The following is an 18,448-nucleotide window of genomic DNA, read 5'->3' on the forward strand; positions in this document are numbered from 1 at the left end:
GATGTAGAACTGGCTAAGGTTTCGGAAAATGTATGCGAAGCGGCCCAAACGAATGAACCAGTACCGGTTGAAAATTTAAATTGTGATTTATCAGAAGATAAAGAAAACCCATATAATTGGCCTCAATGGAATAAGTGGTACGTGACTTTTACAGTAGCTATAGTTTGCTTGTGTGTGTCAATAGGAAGTTCATTGTATGTTGCAGGTGTATGGTGAATTTGTTTGGAACTTCTCCAGAGCTTTGTATTTCTGGTTTGACATTCTACTTACTTGGTTTGGCCATTGGTCCAGCAATTGCTGCTCCAATATCTGAGATTTCAGGCCGCCGTTTTATCTATGTTTTTTCCTTGCCTATTTCAATGTTATTTGCCATGGGTGTTGGGCTTTCCAATAACATTTATTCTGTTCTAATCTTGAGGTTCTTCTGTGGATGTTTCGCATCTCCAGCAATGGCTGTAGCTGGTGGTTCAATCAGTGATATTAGGGCATTCCAAGATATCGGCTTTGATTTGTCTATGTTATCCTTAGCTCCTTTCTTAGGACCTGTCTTAGGGCCAATTGTCGGCGGCTTTGCAACTGAAAAAAAGGGACGTAAATGGACTATGTGGATCTATATTTAGCTTTCAGGACTCATTCTTCCATTTGTCTTACTGTTACCAGAAACCTAAATGCCCATTATTTTGTCGAAAAGAGCTCAAAGACGAGGTATCGAGGTACTAAAACCTCCAAAAGACAAAGCTTATGTGAAGAACACGGCCATAGTCACTTTACTTCGACCGTTACAGATGTTGATTGTTGAGCCTATTGTGTTTGTTTTAACATTTATATTTCTTTAAGAAAGTATACAGCCCTAGAAACCCCGATGATAACAGAGGCAAGAGAGATGAAAATGGCAACCTTATCCTAAGGGCACCTGAATCAAAATTGTTTTCTGCTGAAATCGGTGCTGTCAGTTTGCCAATAGCATTATTCTGGTTGGCATGGACAGGTAGAACGATATCTGTCCATTGGATGGCTCCTATTGCGGCTGGTTTACCTTTTGGTTTTGGATTGTTCTTAATCTTCCTTTCTGTCATTTATTACTCTCTATGTCGTATCCACCAGCTACTCTTGCATCTGCTATAGCAGCAAATAACCTCTTACGCTATTTATTGGTTTCAGTGTTTCCATTATTCACTGTACAAATGTACCCTAAATTACATATCGAATGGGCCACTTCTTTGTTTGCTTTCATCTCATTAGCAATGGTTCCAGTACCTTTCCTTTTCAAGGAATTCGGTGCTAAATTGAGAACAAAATCTAAATTTGGTTACGCTGCACTCTTTGAAAGTCTTTTCGAGCAAAAGGCATTCCAACAGCTTGCCATACAAGAAGCGGCTAGCCAAGAACCACCAAATGACGAAAATAGCGATACAGCAAACGGATTCGATGTTTCTCATACGGCTTAATTAATTAGCATAATTGCAACATTTCTATATATCCTAAATTGTAAAAATGTCTAGGTATCTGACTTTTAATCCTTAAGACTAATACTAGTATCGATATACTCCTCCATTTAATGAACCTCGTCCTCAAATATCATGAACATTGTTAAAATGATGTATAAAATATGTATGTATAAATGTTTGCACTTTTTCACAATTGGTTAGACTTCAACTATCTCAAGTCTGACTAAGAACAAGCAAAAAAATGGTCAATATATAGAGGTGAAAGATTAGCTCCCCATCCTCCTAGCTTCGTATACTCACAAAATTACTTTATTTCAAAACATGTGATCCTAATGTAAAACAGGTGGTATGACATTTCATCTTCATGATTTTGTGCAACTCATCATTCATATATTCCCCAACAATACCATGTTCTCAAGTGATTCATATAGAACTATTTAAGGAACTTGCAAACTATTGCCATCTTCTTCTAAAAGGCTTTTCCCCACAGCTATAGTTAATTGAGGGCAAGTGATAAATTTTGCCACTTGTTCCGAATCCGAATTTTGCATCTATAAAAACTTGAAAATATGAACAAATTCATTTATAATTCATTTATGACTTAAGATTCAGTACATAATGAAAGACGACAAGGCATTTCCGATAATATTTGTTTCGCATGGTTCCACCATGATGCTTGATGAAAAATCAGTAGTGAGCAAGGATTGGGAAGAGCAAGGTAGGAATGCGGAAAAGAGGAATGTTAAAGGCATAGTGATTCTAGGGGCACATTAGGAAAAGCCTGGTGAGGATTTAGTTCATATTTTCATTAAAGAACCTCCGGGAATGAATCCCCATCGCCTGGGTTGCAAAAGAGAAATGGAATCAGCGGTAGTAAAGAATTAGGCACAAGAGTAGGCAAAATTCTTTCAGAAGGAGGAATTAATGTAGTATTAGATGATACTGATGACTGGATTCATGAATCTTTAATACCTTTGAAATGGATGTTCCCAAAAAAGTGCCCACCTGTTACGTTAATCTCCGTTAATACCAAATATGACCCCATCTTTTATGCTAGAATTGGCAGTCTATTTGGCAAAACTCAGAACTGAAAACATCCTCTTAATAGGTACAGAAGGAGCTGTACACAACCTATACAGAAACTTTTGGCCACAGATTGTACAACATAGAAATAACTTTGCTCAAGAAATTTTCAATGCTTTTGACCACGATTTTGCAACATCATCTCTTTTTTAAAGAGAGCTGTACATACATATTCATTAGTCTTAAGAGAAAACAGCGATATTTTCCAACTATAGCACTTGATATTTTGGCAGTAACTAGTTAGAAAATGAATGATTTAAGCGGTCTGTATTTTGTGTCGCTTAAATCAATCTTCACTTAGATCTATGTCTGCTAAGAAATGAAAAGAAGATTTACCGCCTTTTTTATTGGCTTATTTTATTGCATAAAAATACAAAGATCAAATCATTTATATATATCAAGAGCATTTCAATATCGTGTTATTATTTGAGATCACAGATTAAATTCACATCTACTCGTGACGATTCCGTTATAACAATTCATAATAAAGCAAGCTATTAATCTAACAATCAGCTACTCAAAAAGATTTAATGCATATTGATCCTTCAAGAAGAACCCAGGGTCGTTGAACCTTAAATTAAGGTCCAAATTATTGATGAGTTCAATTTCCTTTTCAGTCAAATCGAAATCCAAGCATATATTTTGCTCCAAATAAGTCTTGATCAGAGCATTCGGGATCACTGCTATATTATTTTGAGTGGCCCACCGTAATAATATTTGAGCAGGAGACCTGTTATGTTTAGCAGCAATTGACACGATAACTTCATTTGAAAATAAATTTGTCACATTCTTGGCTCTTTCGGAAAACTTTTCGGGTAACCCTAAGAAAGATTGTGGCCCAAATGAGGAGTACCCAACAACAGATATATTTTTTTCCTGAGCAAATTTGATTAAATTGGGCTGTACTAAGTACGGATGGTGTTCAATTTGGAGGGAGGAAATTGGATATCTATTATAAGTTTGAATATCATAAATAGTCTGAGCCAGACAATTTGATACACCAATTGATCTCACAATTCCAAGGTCGACTAAGGATTCGAGCGCTTCCCAGGTTTCTCTCATTGGGACCCTCTCTGTTTCAACTAAACTTCTATTCTTATCGCACCACCAGGATGGGAACTCAATTTCTTTTGGATTGACATACTTTAATGCAATGGGGAAATGAATCAAATATAAATCAATATACCCCAACCCCCATGTGTCATTCTGATATTTAGCCATTTTTAATGCGTGATCTTTCGCATGGTAGTTGTTCCAGAGTTTTGTGGTGATAAATATATCCTCTCTTGTTACAAGATCATCTTCTATTGCATTTCTAATTCCTTCACCTGCTTCCTTTTCATTGTGATAATCGTAAGCACTGTCGAAATGTCTGTATCCACTCTTTATTGCTTTATATACAAGATCGGCGGTTTTATCTCTCGGTACTTTCCACAATCCAAGACCAACTAAAGGGAAGTTATATCCAGACGCCATTCTGATGGTTTGAGAGGACATGTTGCAAAATAATAACTATCGTTTTCTCTAGTATCACGACTAATAAAATTACGATGAAGAATATCATGAATCACTAACATCTATTCTATTTAAATACGTTCTAAAATTCTCATTTATGTTGACATTTGCTTTCTCTTTATTTTTTGTGTTCTCACATACACAAGTCAGAACTTTAGAACAAGCTTAATTAGGCAATATTAGTCGCAGCTACTAGGGAGCAAAGACACTAAATAGGTAATTTCTCAAAAGTCCTTTGAGGGAAGGGGGGGGAGTATTAGTTATCATTTCCACGCGAGCTGCTAAGGAACAATTCACATAGAAAAGTAAGCTGATTCTCGACTGGAATTAACTAACGCCGAGCTTGGCTGAGCTTATTACATGGGGTAATATTATTACTGTAGAACGTTGAGAAAACAGAAATAACCCTCTCTTCAATTCAAATGTGAAAGGACTTACCTATTTTGACTTTGCTGGATTTATCAAATGCAACTTGCAATAAATCTCGAATATTGTTGACTTGACGAGGTCTGTACAACTTAGTTATACTTCACTCTTGAGAGGACTACCTAAGTATTTTAAGCAGCTCTAGTGATACAGATATCCTAGTTACTTTAATCTTCTCCTTAGCGGCATCGTACATCTCACGATGTTTGAATATTGCAGCTTATCTAATCTGTCTTTTCTCTCAGTTCCCGAATTACGACCTATTTGGCCAGAACGAGCTGATTTTTATGTAATGAAACTAAGGATCTAGAAAATCAAAATGTCACAATTCGAGGAGAAAATATGTTGATACGTGAGAACTAACTAGGAAATTGTCTAAAATACATCTATTAGTACATTATCTTCTCAGGAGGCACTTTTTGTGATTTTATCTTTCAACAAGTGAATAATGTGCATCTCTTAACATTCTTCATTTCCATGAGAAACAATTTTTGTACCATCATTAATGAAGTCAATTGCATCTATGCCTAAAACCCTAGCTATGATTTTGCAACTTGAACAGTCGTCGCCAGGGTCAGTATTTCCGTATAGGAAACGTGATTCTTCACTTGCAGATACGTTTATCACTATCTCTCGTCGACCTTATTACAGAGGGCATTGGCTATATTCATATCATTTAAGCGATAAAGAGAAGAAACCCCAGAGATTAAGTTGCTTAATAGAAGGTTTCCCTTATTTTAATTTCGTTGTTGAGGTAGAAGGACCTTCCTAGTAGAATGCGTATATAGTTGTACATTTTAAGAGATAATAGCCGACACAAAAATGTGGGGTAATATATGGCTTTTTGAACCCCATCGATTCACGAACAGGAATTATACGTAGTTTAAAAAATGAGAAGTAATAACAAAAGGAAGTTTGGTGTTATATAAGTAAATGAAAGGGGCCTGGCGGCTTACATGCAATTTTCCAAACAATAGCTTTGATAACTTTGAAATATGAAGTACTTTAAAGTTTGGAATAGTGGAAAACATGCAAGTTTAGCTGTCACTTTTACTTGTGAATTGGCATTCATACTTTTTGGAATTGAGCAGGGGATCGTTGGTAACTTAATAAATGGAGATGACTTCTTAAATCAATTTGGGAATCCAGGATCCACTTTTTTAGGAATTATTGTTTCTATTTATACATTAGGATGTTTTTTTGGGTGTATTCTCAACTATTTCACAGGAGATTCCTTGGGAAGAAGGAGGACAATCGCAGTATCAATGGTGGTAATAATAATAGGTGTAGCTCTTCAAACAAGCGCTTTTTCTGTTCCTCATTTAATGATAGGAAGATTTATTACTGGATTAGGAACAGGCATGGAGACCAGCTCTGTCCCTATGTACCAAGCTGAGCTATCAAGGCCTACCTCTAGAGGTCGTTTGGTATGTTCAGAAGCTTTATTTGTGGGTATTGGCTTGGTATATGCATATTGGCTTGACTATGGACTATCTTTTGTTGCTGGTCCAATAAATTGGAGATTGCCAATAGCTACGCAGATTATTTTTGCTCTTGGTGTATTAGCCCTCACTTTTACAGTTCCTGAATCTCCGAGATACTGTTTCTTCAAGGGGAGAAAAGAAGAAGCGAGGCAGATATTATCCTATGTCTTAGGAAAACCTGAAACTGATCCTGAAATAGTTTCAGCTTATGAGGAAATAGAGGAAGCTATGCTTTTAGAGACAGAAGAAGGCTCTTACACATGGAAAAGGCTCTTCAAGCCAGACAAGCCTCGGACCAGAACAAGAGTCATCCTAGCATATATGTCAATGTTTGCTCAGCAAATGGGAGGCGTAAATTTGATAAATTACTATATTACTACAGTTTTAATTCACAATGTCGGCCTTGAGAGAAACTTAGCCATGATTCTTGGAGGTGTGTCTGAAATATGCTTTACGATTGGATCTATTGTTCCTTCATTATTTGCTGACAAACTTGGAAGAAGATTACCTCTAGTCTACGGCTACTTCGGTTGTGGTATTTCAATGCTTATGATCTCCATACTTTTAAGCTTTCAAAGTAACCCTGATCTCCAGAAGAGCACCGGTGCTGCCGCTGTTGCTTTCTTTTTCATTTACCAATTGGTATTCGGTGCCTCTGGAAATTGTATTCCTTGGGTGATTGTTCCTGAAATTCTTCCTTTGCATGTGAGAGCCAAAGGAACAGCAATCGGGATTTCGGCCAATTGGTTGTGGAATTTTTTCGTTGTCGAAATTACTCCAACAATAATAACAAGACTCAAATGGAAGGCGTATTTGATCTTTACTTGCACAAACTTTTCGTTTGTCTTTATGTTTTATTTCTTTTTCCCAGAAACAAAGGGACTCACTTTGGAAGCCATTGATCAGCTTTTCTGCGACAACAGAACTATATTCATGGGTTTAGTAAATACTGACTCGTTGAGAATGAAGCTTCCAGATAACTCATCCCAAACATCAACTGCAAATGAGAAGGACCCGGCATTGGAACACGTTGAAGTTGTCTAAAAAGCTCTAAATTGGTAGGCTACGATTTTAAGGTTTTCCGTAGTGAAAAATTTAAGTCTGTATTTTATATCACCAAAAATTTGAAATTTTTTACCAATTAGTAAAGCTTGTAATAGTCTTTTGCATTTCAGAAGTAAAAGTTTACTATTTTTCTTCCGTCATATTTTGTTAGCTTTTAGAAAATACAACAGTATTCACAGTATATTCACTAGTAAAGTCACAAATTAATATAGTGGGTCTACAATACGACAAACGATTGACTACAAAGGCCACTCAATGGATTTCATAAAATTACATTAATCTGATAATCTATAGGGTTTCATAGTCATAACAGCTATGTCAATTGTCTTCAATGATTACTTTGATACTGTGTACTGAAGGATCTGATGCAACATTCATTGCTGTAATAGATTCACTAAGAGAAAAACGATGAGTAATAAGGGGTCTAACATCAATAATACCTTGATCCATTAATTTTATAACAATGGGCCATGAATCATGGTATCTATTAATAAATTTAACATCAATCTCAGCCAAAGATAGATGCATGAAGGGAAAGTTATTGATAGTATCTTTTCCAACTCCAATGAGCGTTAGTGTCCCTGATCTTCTAGTTACGTACGCTCCTGTAATAATACTGGATTCAATACCAGTACACTCTAAAGTAAATGCTGGTGCATCGATTTCATCTTTCCCAAAGCACTTTCTTATTTCTGCTGCGTTTTCTGTATCTTTTATCTTGGGATTAATTTGGTAAGTCTTTACAGAAGGAACTAATCTTTTCGCAAATTCAAGTCTGGAAGCATTTACATCGCTTATAACGATAGGGCAAGCACCCAGACTGCTAGCCAATAATAGTGCTGCTAATCCTATTGGGCCAGCTCCAGCTATGAACACACCACTACCAAGCTCAAGTTCTGCTCTCTGGATGCCATGATATGCTACTGAAACCGGTTCAGCCAATGCACCTTCTTCATAACTTAGCTTATCTGGAAGTTTATGGATGAACTTGGCATCATGAATCAAATACTTTTGCATTGAGCCATGATATGGATACACGCCGATAAACTGCACATCCTTACACAAATTATAGTTCCCTCCGGTGCACAAAAAGCAGTTGCCACAGGGAATTCCAGGCTCTATAGCAACACGATCTCCCACTTGAACGTCTCTTACACCCTCTCCGACTCCTACAATATCACCTGCTGCCTCGTGCCCCAATGTACAGTTGCCCAACACTTTCAACTCACCAATTGCACCAGTTTTCCAGAAATGAATATCTGAACCGCAAATTCCCGTTGCCCTCACGTGAATTAATACTTGACCTTTATCAGGGTGCCCAATAGACACATTTACAATTTCGATGTTGTGGTCAGAGGTGGTCTGAAGAGCAATGTTATTTTCAAATGTCATTTTTTTAAGAGTCAATGCAGTTATTTAGATTTGAATAGTAAGTATATTAGAAGTATTTTCAAAATGTAGGGTTGGCGACGCATTTTATATCTTATAATACTATCTACTCCACTCTGCGCGTATTTTTGCCCCCAGAGTTGATCTTCAAGCATGAATGTTCGTAAAAGTTAACTAAGATGTAACTTCTGAAAGTGGAAATATTTGCCGCAAATATGATCTAAATCTAGGTAAGACATTTTGAGGAATTGGTATGCAACGAATCTCGAAATGAGACTAATCGGATATAAAATTTATTATAAGTATAACGTGAAGACGAAGTAAAAGCCAAGAAGAAAAGTGAAATGAAGTGTCGAGTAGTCAGTTATAGCAAAAAAGACTAGCAAACCTAATATAAATAATGACGTTATCATATAAATCAAACAATACAATAACTAACCGAAATGACATACATATTTACATCTTGAAAATCTTTCACGTTCTTATTGCAGATTTAGTTCAGCAATTTAATGGAGGTCACCCAGGTGGAGCTATGGACATGGCTGCAATTGGTATAGCCTTATGGAAGTATGTATTACGATTCTCACCAAATGACCCGGAGTATTTTAATAGGGATAGATTTGTTTTATCAAATGGTCATACCTGCTTGTTCCAGTATGCCTTTCACCACTTAGTTGGGTATAAACACATGACCATGGAACAACTAAAGACCTATCATTCATCCGATTTAAATTCATATTGTCCTGGACATCCTGAAAATGAACATCCTGCAATTGAAGTCACCACAGGACCCTTGGGCCAAGGTATAGCAAATGCTGTAGGATTAGCTATTGCTTCGAAGAATTTGCAGGCAACATACAATAGACCCAATTTTTCAGTTGTTGATAATCATACATTTTGTATGGTGGGGGACGCTTGCTTACAAGAAGGTGTTGCATTAGAAGCAATCTCTCTCGCAGGACACTTGGGCCTCAACAATTTAACCGTTATCTACGATAATAATCAGATTACTTGCGACGGATCTGTTGATCTCACAAATACAGAGAGAATTCGCGACAAATTTTTAGCTTGTAATTGGAATGTTATAGATGTCGAAGATGGGTCCTATAATGTCGAAAAAATTGTGGAAGCTTTAAAAACAGCTAGAAATTCTGATATCAAACCAACATTCATTAATGTTCATACTGTGATTGGAACTGGTACTTCAGTTGAGGGGCAAGCAGAAGCGCATGGTTCCGCTTTTGGGCAGGAAGAGGTAGATAAGTTACATTTGGCTAATGATATCTGTCCAGAGGATAAATATTTTATTCCGGACATTGTTTATGATTTCTTTTCAGATCTCAAAGATAAAGGAGATAATTTAACCCAAGAATGGGGAAAATTGATTCATAATTACAGAAATGCTTACCCTGAGTTAGCAAAAGAGTTTGATGGGCGTATTAAGGGAGAATTGGATTCAGCATGGAAGCAATTAATCCCGAAATCATTTCCTCATATTCCTACTGCTTCAAGGAAATCTAGCGGCTTCATTTCTAATCCAATTTTTAAAGAAATTAACACAATCATGGTGGGCACAGCAGATTTATCACCATCTGTGAACTTGAGCTGGAATGGTAAGGTAGACTTTCAAAATCCTAGAATTAAAACGAATTGCGGAATAAATGGTAACTACTCAGGAAGATATATTCATTATGGCGTTCGTGAGCACGCTATGGCTGCAATTGCGAATGGTATTGCAGCTTTCGGCAAAGGAACTTTCATTCCTATCACATCCTCCTTCTTCATGTTTTATCTTTACGCAGCCCCTGCTGTGAGATATGGTTCTCTCGCTCACTTACAAGTGATTCATGTGGCCACTCATGATTCAATTGGGATGGGAGAAGATGGACCAACACACCAGCCCATTGCCCTTACTGCCTTATACAGGGCTATGCCTAATCTTCTCTATATTCGCCCATGCGACTCTGAAGAAACCGCAGGAGCTTGGGAAATCGCTATTGAAAATAAAAATGGACCTTCGATAATATCACTTTCGAGACATAATCTTACCCAATTCCCTAATAATTCAATGAGGCATCTAGTTAAACGTGGTGCATATGTCTTTCAAGATGTAGACAACCTGTCTATTAACATAATTGGAACAGGTGCTGAAATGTTGTTTGCTATGAAGACAGCAGAAATATTGAATCAAAAAGGCATCAAATCAAGGGTCATTTCTTTTCCTTGTCTGAGGCTTTTCGAGGAACAGTCCCTAGAATATAAGCGATCACTATTGCAGCGAGGAAAATTACCTACTGTAGTTATTGAAGCATATGCACCCCAAGGCTGGGAGAGGTATGCTTCTGCTGGTGTTAATATGCTTAGATATGGTAAATCGCTTCCTGGTAGCCTTGTGTATGAATACTTCGGTTTTAATGCAAACAGAATAGCTGAAAAAATAGAGAAGTATTATTCTCAGTGGCTAGTGGATGCCGACATAAGAAATGAATTTCAAGATTTAAATTAAAAAATTTTTAGTTTTAATATCTCTCTTTTATATATTTGATCTCTTTTTTCTAGCTGTTCAGAGAATGTATATGATTCGTAAGCTATAGAATAACTGATATACAGGATCCTTGTATTGATTTGCTGTGTGGGGTAAGGTAATTCAAAATGCAGAAAAAAAAAATATTTATATTGAATGTCGACACCATGTTTTACATCAATACGAGTCATGATACAAGGGTGAATGATACATGAGGGAAATTACAAGAGTAAGAACTGGATGTCTAAATTGTCGCAAAAAGCACAAGAAATGTGACGAGGGTAAACCTTCGTGTGGATTGTGTGTAAAAAATAACGAAATTTGTGAATGGCCCATCAATTATGGTAGGTTTAATAAAAATTCTATCAAAAGTATTACAGGGATAAGACGGGGCAGATTGAGGCGAGATTCAAAAGAAAGCAATAGTGAGCATGGAAAGGATGATTTAAACAACAAAGATAGCTTGAGCATTGAAATTCCAAAGAACAATTTTCCCATTTGTTTTAAAAATACCAAGTCGAAGAATATTATTGGTGATAGAATGTCACACCGAGAATCAAATACCGACAAAGGAATGCAGTTGGCAAAAAAGGGTTTGACTTCAGAAGTGTTAAAAGGATCAAGAGATCCACCATTTTCAGAAGCAGATGTGAATAATGATGACGTTCAATGTTGTGGAAATGCTACAAGTGACTATTCTCCACTCGACTCAACTGCATTTTATGAAAATGAAGGATCGAATAATTTAAATGAGGGTTCCAAGAGTAAGAATCTGCCTGTATCATATACTACAATTGCCAATCTTCTGCCAAGAGTAAATGAGAAAACACCTAGTAAAATATCGTTAAATCTGTTATTGAATGTAAACGATGCCAAAGACGGTGTTGCCAATTTTGGTTCACATGGAGCTAGCCAGAGAACGGAATATATATTGTTTCAGGAGGTTGAAAGTGCCAAATTAGGGAGTAGTAGTCATTCGAAATTTACTAATGTTGCCGAAAAATTGCCGCAAAGAGATACATCAAGAAGTGTAGAAACTCTCCGAGGGCCACCGCTGGCTATTGAGACCAATACTATCCCTGCTTTATCGCCAGATTCAATAATGACTCCCTTTTTGCATTATAAGAATCTTAATAATACATTACGAGACTACATGTTTACCAACGTAGTTTCTGCTCCTGATATGAATAACGATTTTACAATAACCGCTGAATTCAATAACATATTACATTCATTTGACCCTAACCCTATAGCAGGAAGAAGTCTGACAAATTACTTAAATGAATCAGATTTTGTCAACAAAGATAGTATGTGGAACATAGTTCTGAAAACAGAGAATAAAAGCAAAATGAGTGAAATTTTGGATAGCTTTAAGCACGAGAAGCCATCTTTATCTTCCTCTGAAAAGTTGAATTTACTAAAGAACTATTTATATGAAATTGCACCTTGGCTAGATATGTTTGATATATCGAAACAATTTGGAAGAAAGATACCAGAACTTGCCCAAACTAATAACGCGTTACTATATGCCTTATATGCGATTTCGTCTCGCCAAAAGGAGCAAGTTACTAGTAATTATGAGCCTGAGCTCACCATAAGGCTTTATCAAGAATCATTGAGACAACTAATCCCCACTGTTGATAAAACTATGGACAAAGCGATGATTAGCTCCTGTGTGATATTATGTGTATTCGAGATGATGTCATCGGCACCAGATGAGTGGAGACATCATTTAGAAGGATGTTGTGCTCAGTTCAAGGCTCATAATATTCATGGTTTCAGTGACGGATTCGAAAGAGCTTTATTTTGGTGTTACGCAAGGATGGATGTCAATTCTGCTGTCATTGCTGAGCAATCTACCATATGTGAATCAGAGTACTGGATAGGAAGAGATATTTCAATCGGTGAGCTGAAAGAGCAGTTTTTGAGAATGAACTCTGAAGATATGTACTCCAATTACATCGTTTTCTTGTGCGGAAGAGTTTTGAACTTGATAGCTAAGGAAACCAAATCTTTTGAGGAGGAATGGCAAATTTTGTGGAATGAAGTTATTGATTGGTATATTAACCGTCCAGTTCAGTTGAGACCCATTCTTGAATATGAAGAGAAACCATTTCCAGGTATTCTCTTCTTAAATGGGCCTGCAATTTCGGCAAATCAGCTATATCATATGTCTATCATACTATTGATTCAGAATAAGCCCAGAGGTTACAAAATAATTCCTTCGTATGGCGTAGTAAGTATGATATTTCCAATTAGTGGGTGCTTGATGATACTAACATTTTCTAATAGAAATCTACGATATGGCATGCAAAGCAGATATGTGCAATAAGTATACACAACCACAATCAGTAAGTATGAATAATCATATTATATTGTTATATACTAACAAATAACTAGCGGCTGTTGGAATAACGCCGTCCAGCCCTTGTGGATTGCAGGAAAACTATTAAGTAGTGATGAAGAACATGAAACGATATTAAACCTCTTGAATGAGATAGAAACTACAACTGGATGGCAGATGACACTCAGGGCAAAAGATTTGAAAAGTTATTGGGATGGTACCATTGCTTACTAACTCATCTTCTGTTATGGATTAATAGAAAAGATTTTGATGGGGCAATTTTCTGAATACGATTTTCTACTTTCGATATTATCACCTTTCCATTGGCGAATTCAACCTTTATTTTCAAAATAGCAAATGTTCCATTTTTATATCCTCATCTGATCAACCTTTATTGTCATCTCAGGAACGACGCCTCATTGGTCAAAATGAACATATGGATTTCTATAAAATCTAGTTAAAATTCTCTCACGAAATATCAGCGGTTATTATTGGCTATAATTCAGTATTTGTAGTGACTCGGCACCTTTTAAGATAAAATAAATTCTTGGTTTTTGCTCCATTAAGACTTTTAGACAAACTTAAGATATTGGCAGTGATACGTTATGTTGCAGTAATTTGTTTTTGAATTATCTGCCAATCTCTAAGTCTCCGATCCTTGTCTTTTGCAAAAGGATCAGGAACTCCTATTGGCCCCATATTTTCGTATTATTAAGCTGTATTGCTATTCTTGGCTTTCTCTGTGTTGGAATAGTTGTGATGGATGATAAGAAATCTAAGCACTCGTATTCAGAAAATAAGGAATTGTCTCCTTTTGCAAATCCAGTGTTTAAACTCGATGAACGACTGAATTACTAACTCAGAAACGAGGATGGAAAGGAATAGTCTAGGCAGAATTGTCTAAATTATGGCTGATACGAAAGAATTGAGAAACAGGTTGCGGTCTAACATGTACATACGTAATATTTACCACTCTTGTAGGAAGATTAAGTGATAGTGATTCCCACATAGCCGCAGTTGCTGTATTCCTTCTCTTTTCATTTATTGAGGGAGCATACAAAGCAGGACTGGAGAACAGTCTGGATAAAGGATACTTGAAAACCAAACCTTTACTGAATATCACTACAGTGATACATATCCTGAACTCAACTACGTCAACGTTACCCAATGAATTTCTGATAACACATTTGGTAAACGCGATCTCACGGATGGATTAACGAAGATTGTGTCTGCATACTATATTACTAACACGAGCAACACGGACTATTACATTGATTTTGACGTTTTGAAAGGAAAGACTCCTAATGAATCAGGAGTATTGTTGATGCACTACCATGATACTCAAGGTGATGATGTAATGTTATCCAATGGAATAAATATATCGAGAGATATATACCGGTTTTTGCGGTCAAATGAAGCGACTATGACAACTGATATTATAAGGCGCCTAGATAAGAGGTTAGATTTGTGGAATGTTAACTGGTACACGATTAAAGCTAAGGATTCGAGGTTGGGGTGTGAAAAAGCTGATAAATACGAAGCTATGGACGACATGTACACTGGTAATCAGGTGGCAGAAGCCAAAATGTTTTTCCTGAAATATCGGCATACTCGTTATTATTTGATGGACTAGACGGTGAACATAACATCGGTTTGTGGCGAATTAAGAATAGATAGTGCTGGCCGGGTCTGCTGTTACTGCTGATAAGTTAGATTCCAGGACACATAGTGGTTCTAATTATTTCTTTGACACAGCATCCTAAAAGAACTAACTCTATCAACAGCAGCAATATTTTTGATCGTTGAAACGAATCATATCCATGTATCATTGAAGAGGCAGGAAAATTACTCGCGAGCAAGATCGAGCAATTAGTATTTCAATTTAAAACCAGTATCTATATCCTCCAGCTCATACAAAAAACTTTATACCACAAGAAGAACAAGAAGGATATTCTAGAGAAAAAATTCCTATAGACAGAACCCAAGGTTTCATAATAATGTCACTAAATAGAAGCATAATGAAGACGAACCAGGGTTATATCTATTGCACATAAAGTCATAAACATAACATCACCTGATTACTTGTGAAACGTAAATTCAACCATTCTCCCTTCCTATTGTAGGGAAGATACTTCCTTCGCAAAACCGCCAATAAAAGACATAAATAGTAAATAGCAAACCGATGAGTGTATACAAAGAGATTAGAAGAGTTAAAATCTCTATTTGGTAATCTTATTGTTGTATTATGGACTTTTATTTCAAAATTTGGACAGCTATATAATTTTAGGTAGTGAAAATTTGAAACTTCATCGAAAACTATTCTGAACACCAAGCATCGGAACCAAAACGAAGATTGTTCACTTAGAAAACTTGAATACTAGTGTTTGATTTCAGATCAACTTAAGTCTCCCTATTTATCTAAAATAATTTTAAATGCATTTATCCAGATGGATTTCTATTAAATACTTATAGAGTCTGAGGAACCTCACGCTTCTTCATCTTTCTATTTATGTCTTCTATCACTCTTGGTAATTCAGCAATTTTCCCAATCAAATAATGTGGCTTGGATTTTTGAAAAACCCTTTCAACATGGGCTCTCTTTTCTTTTAACTCCAGATCCGATAATGCTTTAAACTCTTTGTATGAAAGGCCCATGTAGTTGCCTGAGCACGTAAGTGCAACCGTCCACATACCTGCACGGTGTCCCTCAAGAATACCGGGCCAAGTGTCATCGACCTTGACACAAGGACTAGCGTCCTCTAGGGAAAGATCCACCACGTTCTTTAAAGATTGAGCTGGAAATGGCCGCCCCAGAGGTACTTTGTCACCCGCGACAACATTGTCCACTTTGATTCCTTTGTCAGTTGCTACAATAAGAGTTAGATGGCTTTGGTCGACACGATAAACCAACATAAATTTCAGCTTACTGTAACCGTACGACATTTTAAGTCGATCTTATTAACATCACCGCACATATATTACGCCACTTGGCCAGTCACGTTCTGAATACTTCATGGCAACCTCTCAGTAAATATAGATGAGAAACATTTCTCGTATTACCTATCAGAGTCAATGTCAAGACTACTGGTAGCGTAAATCTATAAAAGCAGAGAGGAGGTCTGGGAAATATACCTCCATCAAAGATCGGTTCACAATATAAAAAAGCAAGCTGATGCGTTTATACGTAAGAGATTAGAATAAAGATCTTTATCTATTATTCTTACAGATGTATAGGGTTCATCTTCAATATATTAGAGAGACAATATTTTTCCTTAATATTCAATTTCAGAAACAGTCTTGTTAAGGAGCAATCACTTTTCTTCAGCTACCGCTACCCGCACCGGCTATTGTTGGCATTCTGTACCTCCGCTTTTTCCTCTTATCTTCATGTCTCTTTAATATACTTGAGATACATAATAACATCAAGTCACCATCATTTACCGAAAGTGTACTTTCAAGATTTCGAGCTTCCTCGAGACTTCGTAAAAAGAATTTTGCAGTTCTCTGGTAAGACCCGAGAGATTTTCTTTTGGAATAATTCAAAGAACCTAGCTTCACGTTTGGAATGAAGCTATCTTTCACCTTTCTCGAACGGAACTTGAAAAGATTTAAAATATTGCCCTGCACCAATTCATTTCTTGGATCTAACTTTCCACTTACTTGATCCATGTTTTCGACCATAGACAAATCATCTTCATCTATCAAGAATAAAGAATAAGAATATTTCAGCCACAATTCATGGTATTCTGAATGTATCCATCTGAAAGAATTTCCGTCTGGGAATGGTGTAGTATCCCCGATTGATAGCTTATAGTGCATGAAAAAAGAGATCGTGAATCTTTTATGATCATTGAAGTCAAATTGGAATTCATATCTGACATAGGAACTGAACAACTTCTTCCGTATGGTACATATTTCGTGATTATCACTCTTTTCTTCAAAGAGGGCGTCTCCTTGAGGTGTAGTATATTTCAATACTGAAGCATATTTGTCGTCAAAGTAATGGAATTTTACCTTTAGAAGCGGTATTCCTAAGCCTTGTTTCTGAAGTTCTAATATGTTATTGAAATTCCCTTGATCCGGGGTTAATTCCTTAAACGCATCATAATTCGAAGCCGAATCTTCAGAAGTGAAGATGGTAATATTTCCGTTGACGTGTTGATTTCATAGCACAAATTGTCTCCGAGATGGCTCCATAAGTGATTCTTCTGACGAAGCTGATGAACTATCAAAATGTACATCACTAGTTTTAAGTTCTTGATGGTCAAATTCTGATGTTACTTTCTTGGCCGACATATTTTTGCAATATCTTATTTTATGAGAAACATCTGATATCTTGCTCCTTTAAATGGTACCTCACACAGGTAAAGGGCCTCCTTAATTTAATTCTTGTTTTATGTCAATACAAACTATTCGGAGCTAAATGTGCGCTTATATAATCAATGCAGCTTCATATGCACACCACGCAGAATTTTTACGGTACCCAGCTCTAAGTCTGACATTCGTCCAGCCCGTATTCAATAAAAGCATGAAAAGAAAAGTAGGAAGTTATAGCAATTGTTTATGCGGAGTCCTGGATCATTTTGAATTAACTCAAATATTTTGCAAAGGGCTTGCTAAATGGGGACATTATGTCTCTTTGACGAGAAATCAGCTTGTCATACTCTCCAGATTGGCACATAAAAAAACGCTTAAGCGCCTATAGATGTTTCACCCTAATTTGAAAAGTATTTTATTACTCCTCAGAATTTCAAAAATAGAAAAATTCTAATCTTTATTTTAGTTATTGTTATTATTAGACACATTCCAGAGCTAAGTTTTTGTTCTTTTCAAATAAAATCGATGCCAATGAAGGTATTTGTATTGTGACAGTCCCTAGTAAAATACTGTATCAAACTCTTGATAATAATATTTGGAAACTTAGAGAATACGGGAGCACAATCAAACCAATAGTGAATCAAGATATTTAATGTGGACAGAGAGGGGGGTACCAAAGAACGAACAGATAAAGCTAAAGGGCCCACAACATTAGAAGACCGATATATAATTCTCTCAAAAATTGTCCTGAAGGCTCTATCACAATAGTGAAAACCATTGGATATTATTTTAACATTTTTGAAGCATACAATGGATAAAACTTAGTGAAAATCCTTGAGAACCCAATACTATT

The 18,448-nt window shown here is 36.4% G+C and overlaps 12 protein-coding genes across 12 annotated transcripts; 7 read left to right on the forward strand and 5 right to left on the reverse strand.

Moving 5' to 3' along the window:
- Positions 1–209: 209 nt before the first annotated feature.
- Positions 210–620, forward strand: PRCAT00001442001 (uncharacterized protein; the record flags this gene model as incomplete). Its single annotated transcript, XM_062951227.1, has 1 exon — positions 210–620. One exon carries the CDS (start codon positions 210–212, stop codon positions 618–620), a length of 411 nt encoding a protein of 136 aa, XP_062808251.1.
- A 195-nt stretch (positions 621–815) lies between these two features.
- Positions 816–1,076, reverse strand: PRCAT00001443001 (uncharacterized protein; the record flags this gene model as incomplete). Its single annotated transcript, XM_062951228.1, has 1 exon — positions 816–1,076. One exon carries the CDS (start codon positions 1,074–1,076, stop codon positions 816–818), a length of 261 nt encoding a protein of 86 aa, XP_062808252.1.
- A 12-nt stretch (positions 1,077–1,088) lies between these two features.
- Positions 1,089–1,448, forward strand: PRCAT00001444001 (uncharacterized protein; the record flags this gene model as incomplete). The annotated part of the gene is made up of 1 exon (XM_062951229.1): positions 1,089–1,448. The coding sequence occupies one exon, from the start codon at positions 1,089–1,091 to the stop codon at positions 1,446–1,448; it is 360 nt and encodes a 119-aa protein (XP_062808253.1).
- A 669-nt stretch (positions 1,449–2,117) lies between these two features.
- PRCAT00001445001 (uncharacterized protein) lies at positions 2,118–2,222 on the forward strand (the record flags this gene model as incomplete). Its single annotated transcript, XM_062951230.1, has 1 exon — positions 2,118–2,222. One exon carries the CDS (start codon positions 2,118–2,120, stop codon positions 2,220–2,222), a length of 105 nt encoding a protein of 34 aa, XP_062808254.1.
- An 822-nt stretch (positions 2,223–3,044) lies between these two features.
- PRCAT00001446001 (uncharacterized protein) lies at positions 3,045–4,028 on the reverse strand (the record flags this gene model as incomplete). The annotated part of the gene is made up of 1 exon (XM_062951231.1): positions 3,045–4,028. One exon carries the CDS (start codon positions 4,026–4,028, stop codon positions 3,045–3,047), a length of 984 nt encoding a protein of 327 aa, XP_062808255.1.
- Positions 4,029–5,467: 1,439 nt separating this feature from the next.
- Positions 5,468–7,000, forward strand: PRCAT00001447001 (uncharacterized protein; the record flags this gene model as incomplete). The annotated part of the gene is made up of 1 exon (XM_062951234.1): positions 5,468–7,000. The coding sequence occupies one exon, from the start codon at positions 5,468–5,470 to the stop codon at positions 6,998–7,000; it is 1,533 nt and encodes a 510-aa protein (XP_062808256.1).
- Positions 7,001–7,339: 339 nt separating this feature from the next.
- On the reverse strand, positions 7,340–8,413 carry PRCAT00001448001 (NAD(P)-dependent alcohol dehydrogenase; the record flags this gene model as incomplete). The annotated part of the gene is made up of 1 exon (XM_062951235.1): positions 7,340–8,413. The coding sequence occupies one exon, from the start codon at positions 8,411–8,413 to the stop codon at positions 7,340–7,342; it is 1,074 nt and encodes a 357-aa protein (XP_062808257.1).
- Positions 8,414–8,810: 397 nt separating this feature from the next.
- On the forward strand, positions 8,811–10,916 carry PRCAT00001449001 (transketolase family protein; the record flags this gene model as incomplete). Its single annotated transcript, XM_062951236.1, has 1 exon — positions 8,811–10,916. One exon carries the CDS (start codon positions 8,811–8,813, stop codon positions 10,914–10,916), a length of 2,106 nt encoding a protein of 701 aa, XP_062808258.1.
- Positions 10,917–11,145: 229 nt separating this feature from the next.
- Positions 11,146–13,512, forward strand: PRCAT00001450001 (Zn(II)2Cys6 transcription factor; the record flags this gene model as incomplete). The annotated part of the gene is made up of 4 exons (XM_062951237.1): positions 11,146–11,830; positions 11,951–13,170; positions 13,227–13,285; positions 13,335–13,512. 4 exons carry the CDS (start codon positions 11,146–11,148, stop codon positions 13,510–13,512), a joined length of 2,142 nt encoding a protein of 713 aa, XP_062808259.1.
- A 1,090-nt stretch (positions 13,513–14,602) lies between these two features.
- On the forward strand, positions 14,603–14,911 carry PRCAT00001451001 (uncharacterized protein; the record flags this gene model as incomplete). Its single annotated transcript, XM_062951238.1, has 1 exon — positions 14,603–14,911. One exon carries the CDS (start codon positions 14,603–14,605, stop codon positions 14,909–14,911), a length of 309 nt encoding a protein of 102 aa, XP_062808260.1.
- Positions 14,912–15,744: 833 nt separating this feature from the next.
- PRCAT00001452001 (uncharacterized protein) lies at positions 15,745–16,221 on the reverse strand (the record flags this gene model as incomplete). The annotated part of the gene is made up of 1 exon (XM_062951239.1): positions 15,745–16,221. One exon carries the CDS (start codon positions 16,219–16,221, stop codon positions 15,745–15,747), a length of 477 nt encoding a protein of 158 aa, XP_062808261.1.
- Positions 16,222–16,599: 378 nt separating this feature from the next.
- PRCAT00001453001 (uncharacterized protein) lies at positions 16,600–17,097 on the reverse strand (the record flags this gene model as incomplete). Its single annotated transcript, XM_062951240.1, has 1 exon — positions 16,600–17,097. The coding sequence occupies one exon, from the start codon at positions 17,095–17,097 to the stop codon at positions 16,600–16,602; it is 498 nt and encodes a 165-aa protein (XP_062808262.1).
- Positions 17,098–18,448: the final 1,351 nt, after the last annotated feature.

The sequence above is a fragment of the Priceomyces carsonii genome (genome assembly GCF_900007245.1).
Source record: "Priceomyces carsonii strain CBS4050 genome assembly, scaffold: Debaryomyces_carsonii_scaffold_2, whole genome shotgun sequence".
Taxonomy (NCBI): domain Eukaryota; kingdom Fungi; phylum Ascomycota; class Pichiomycetes; order Serinales; family Debaryomycetaceae; genus Priceomyces; species Priceomyces carsonii.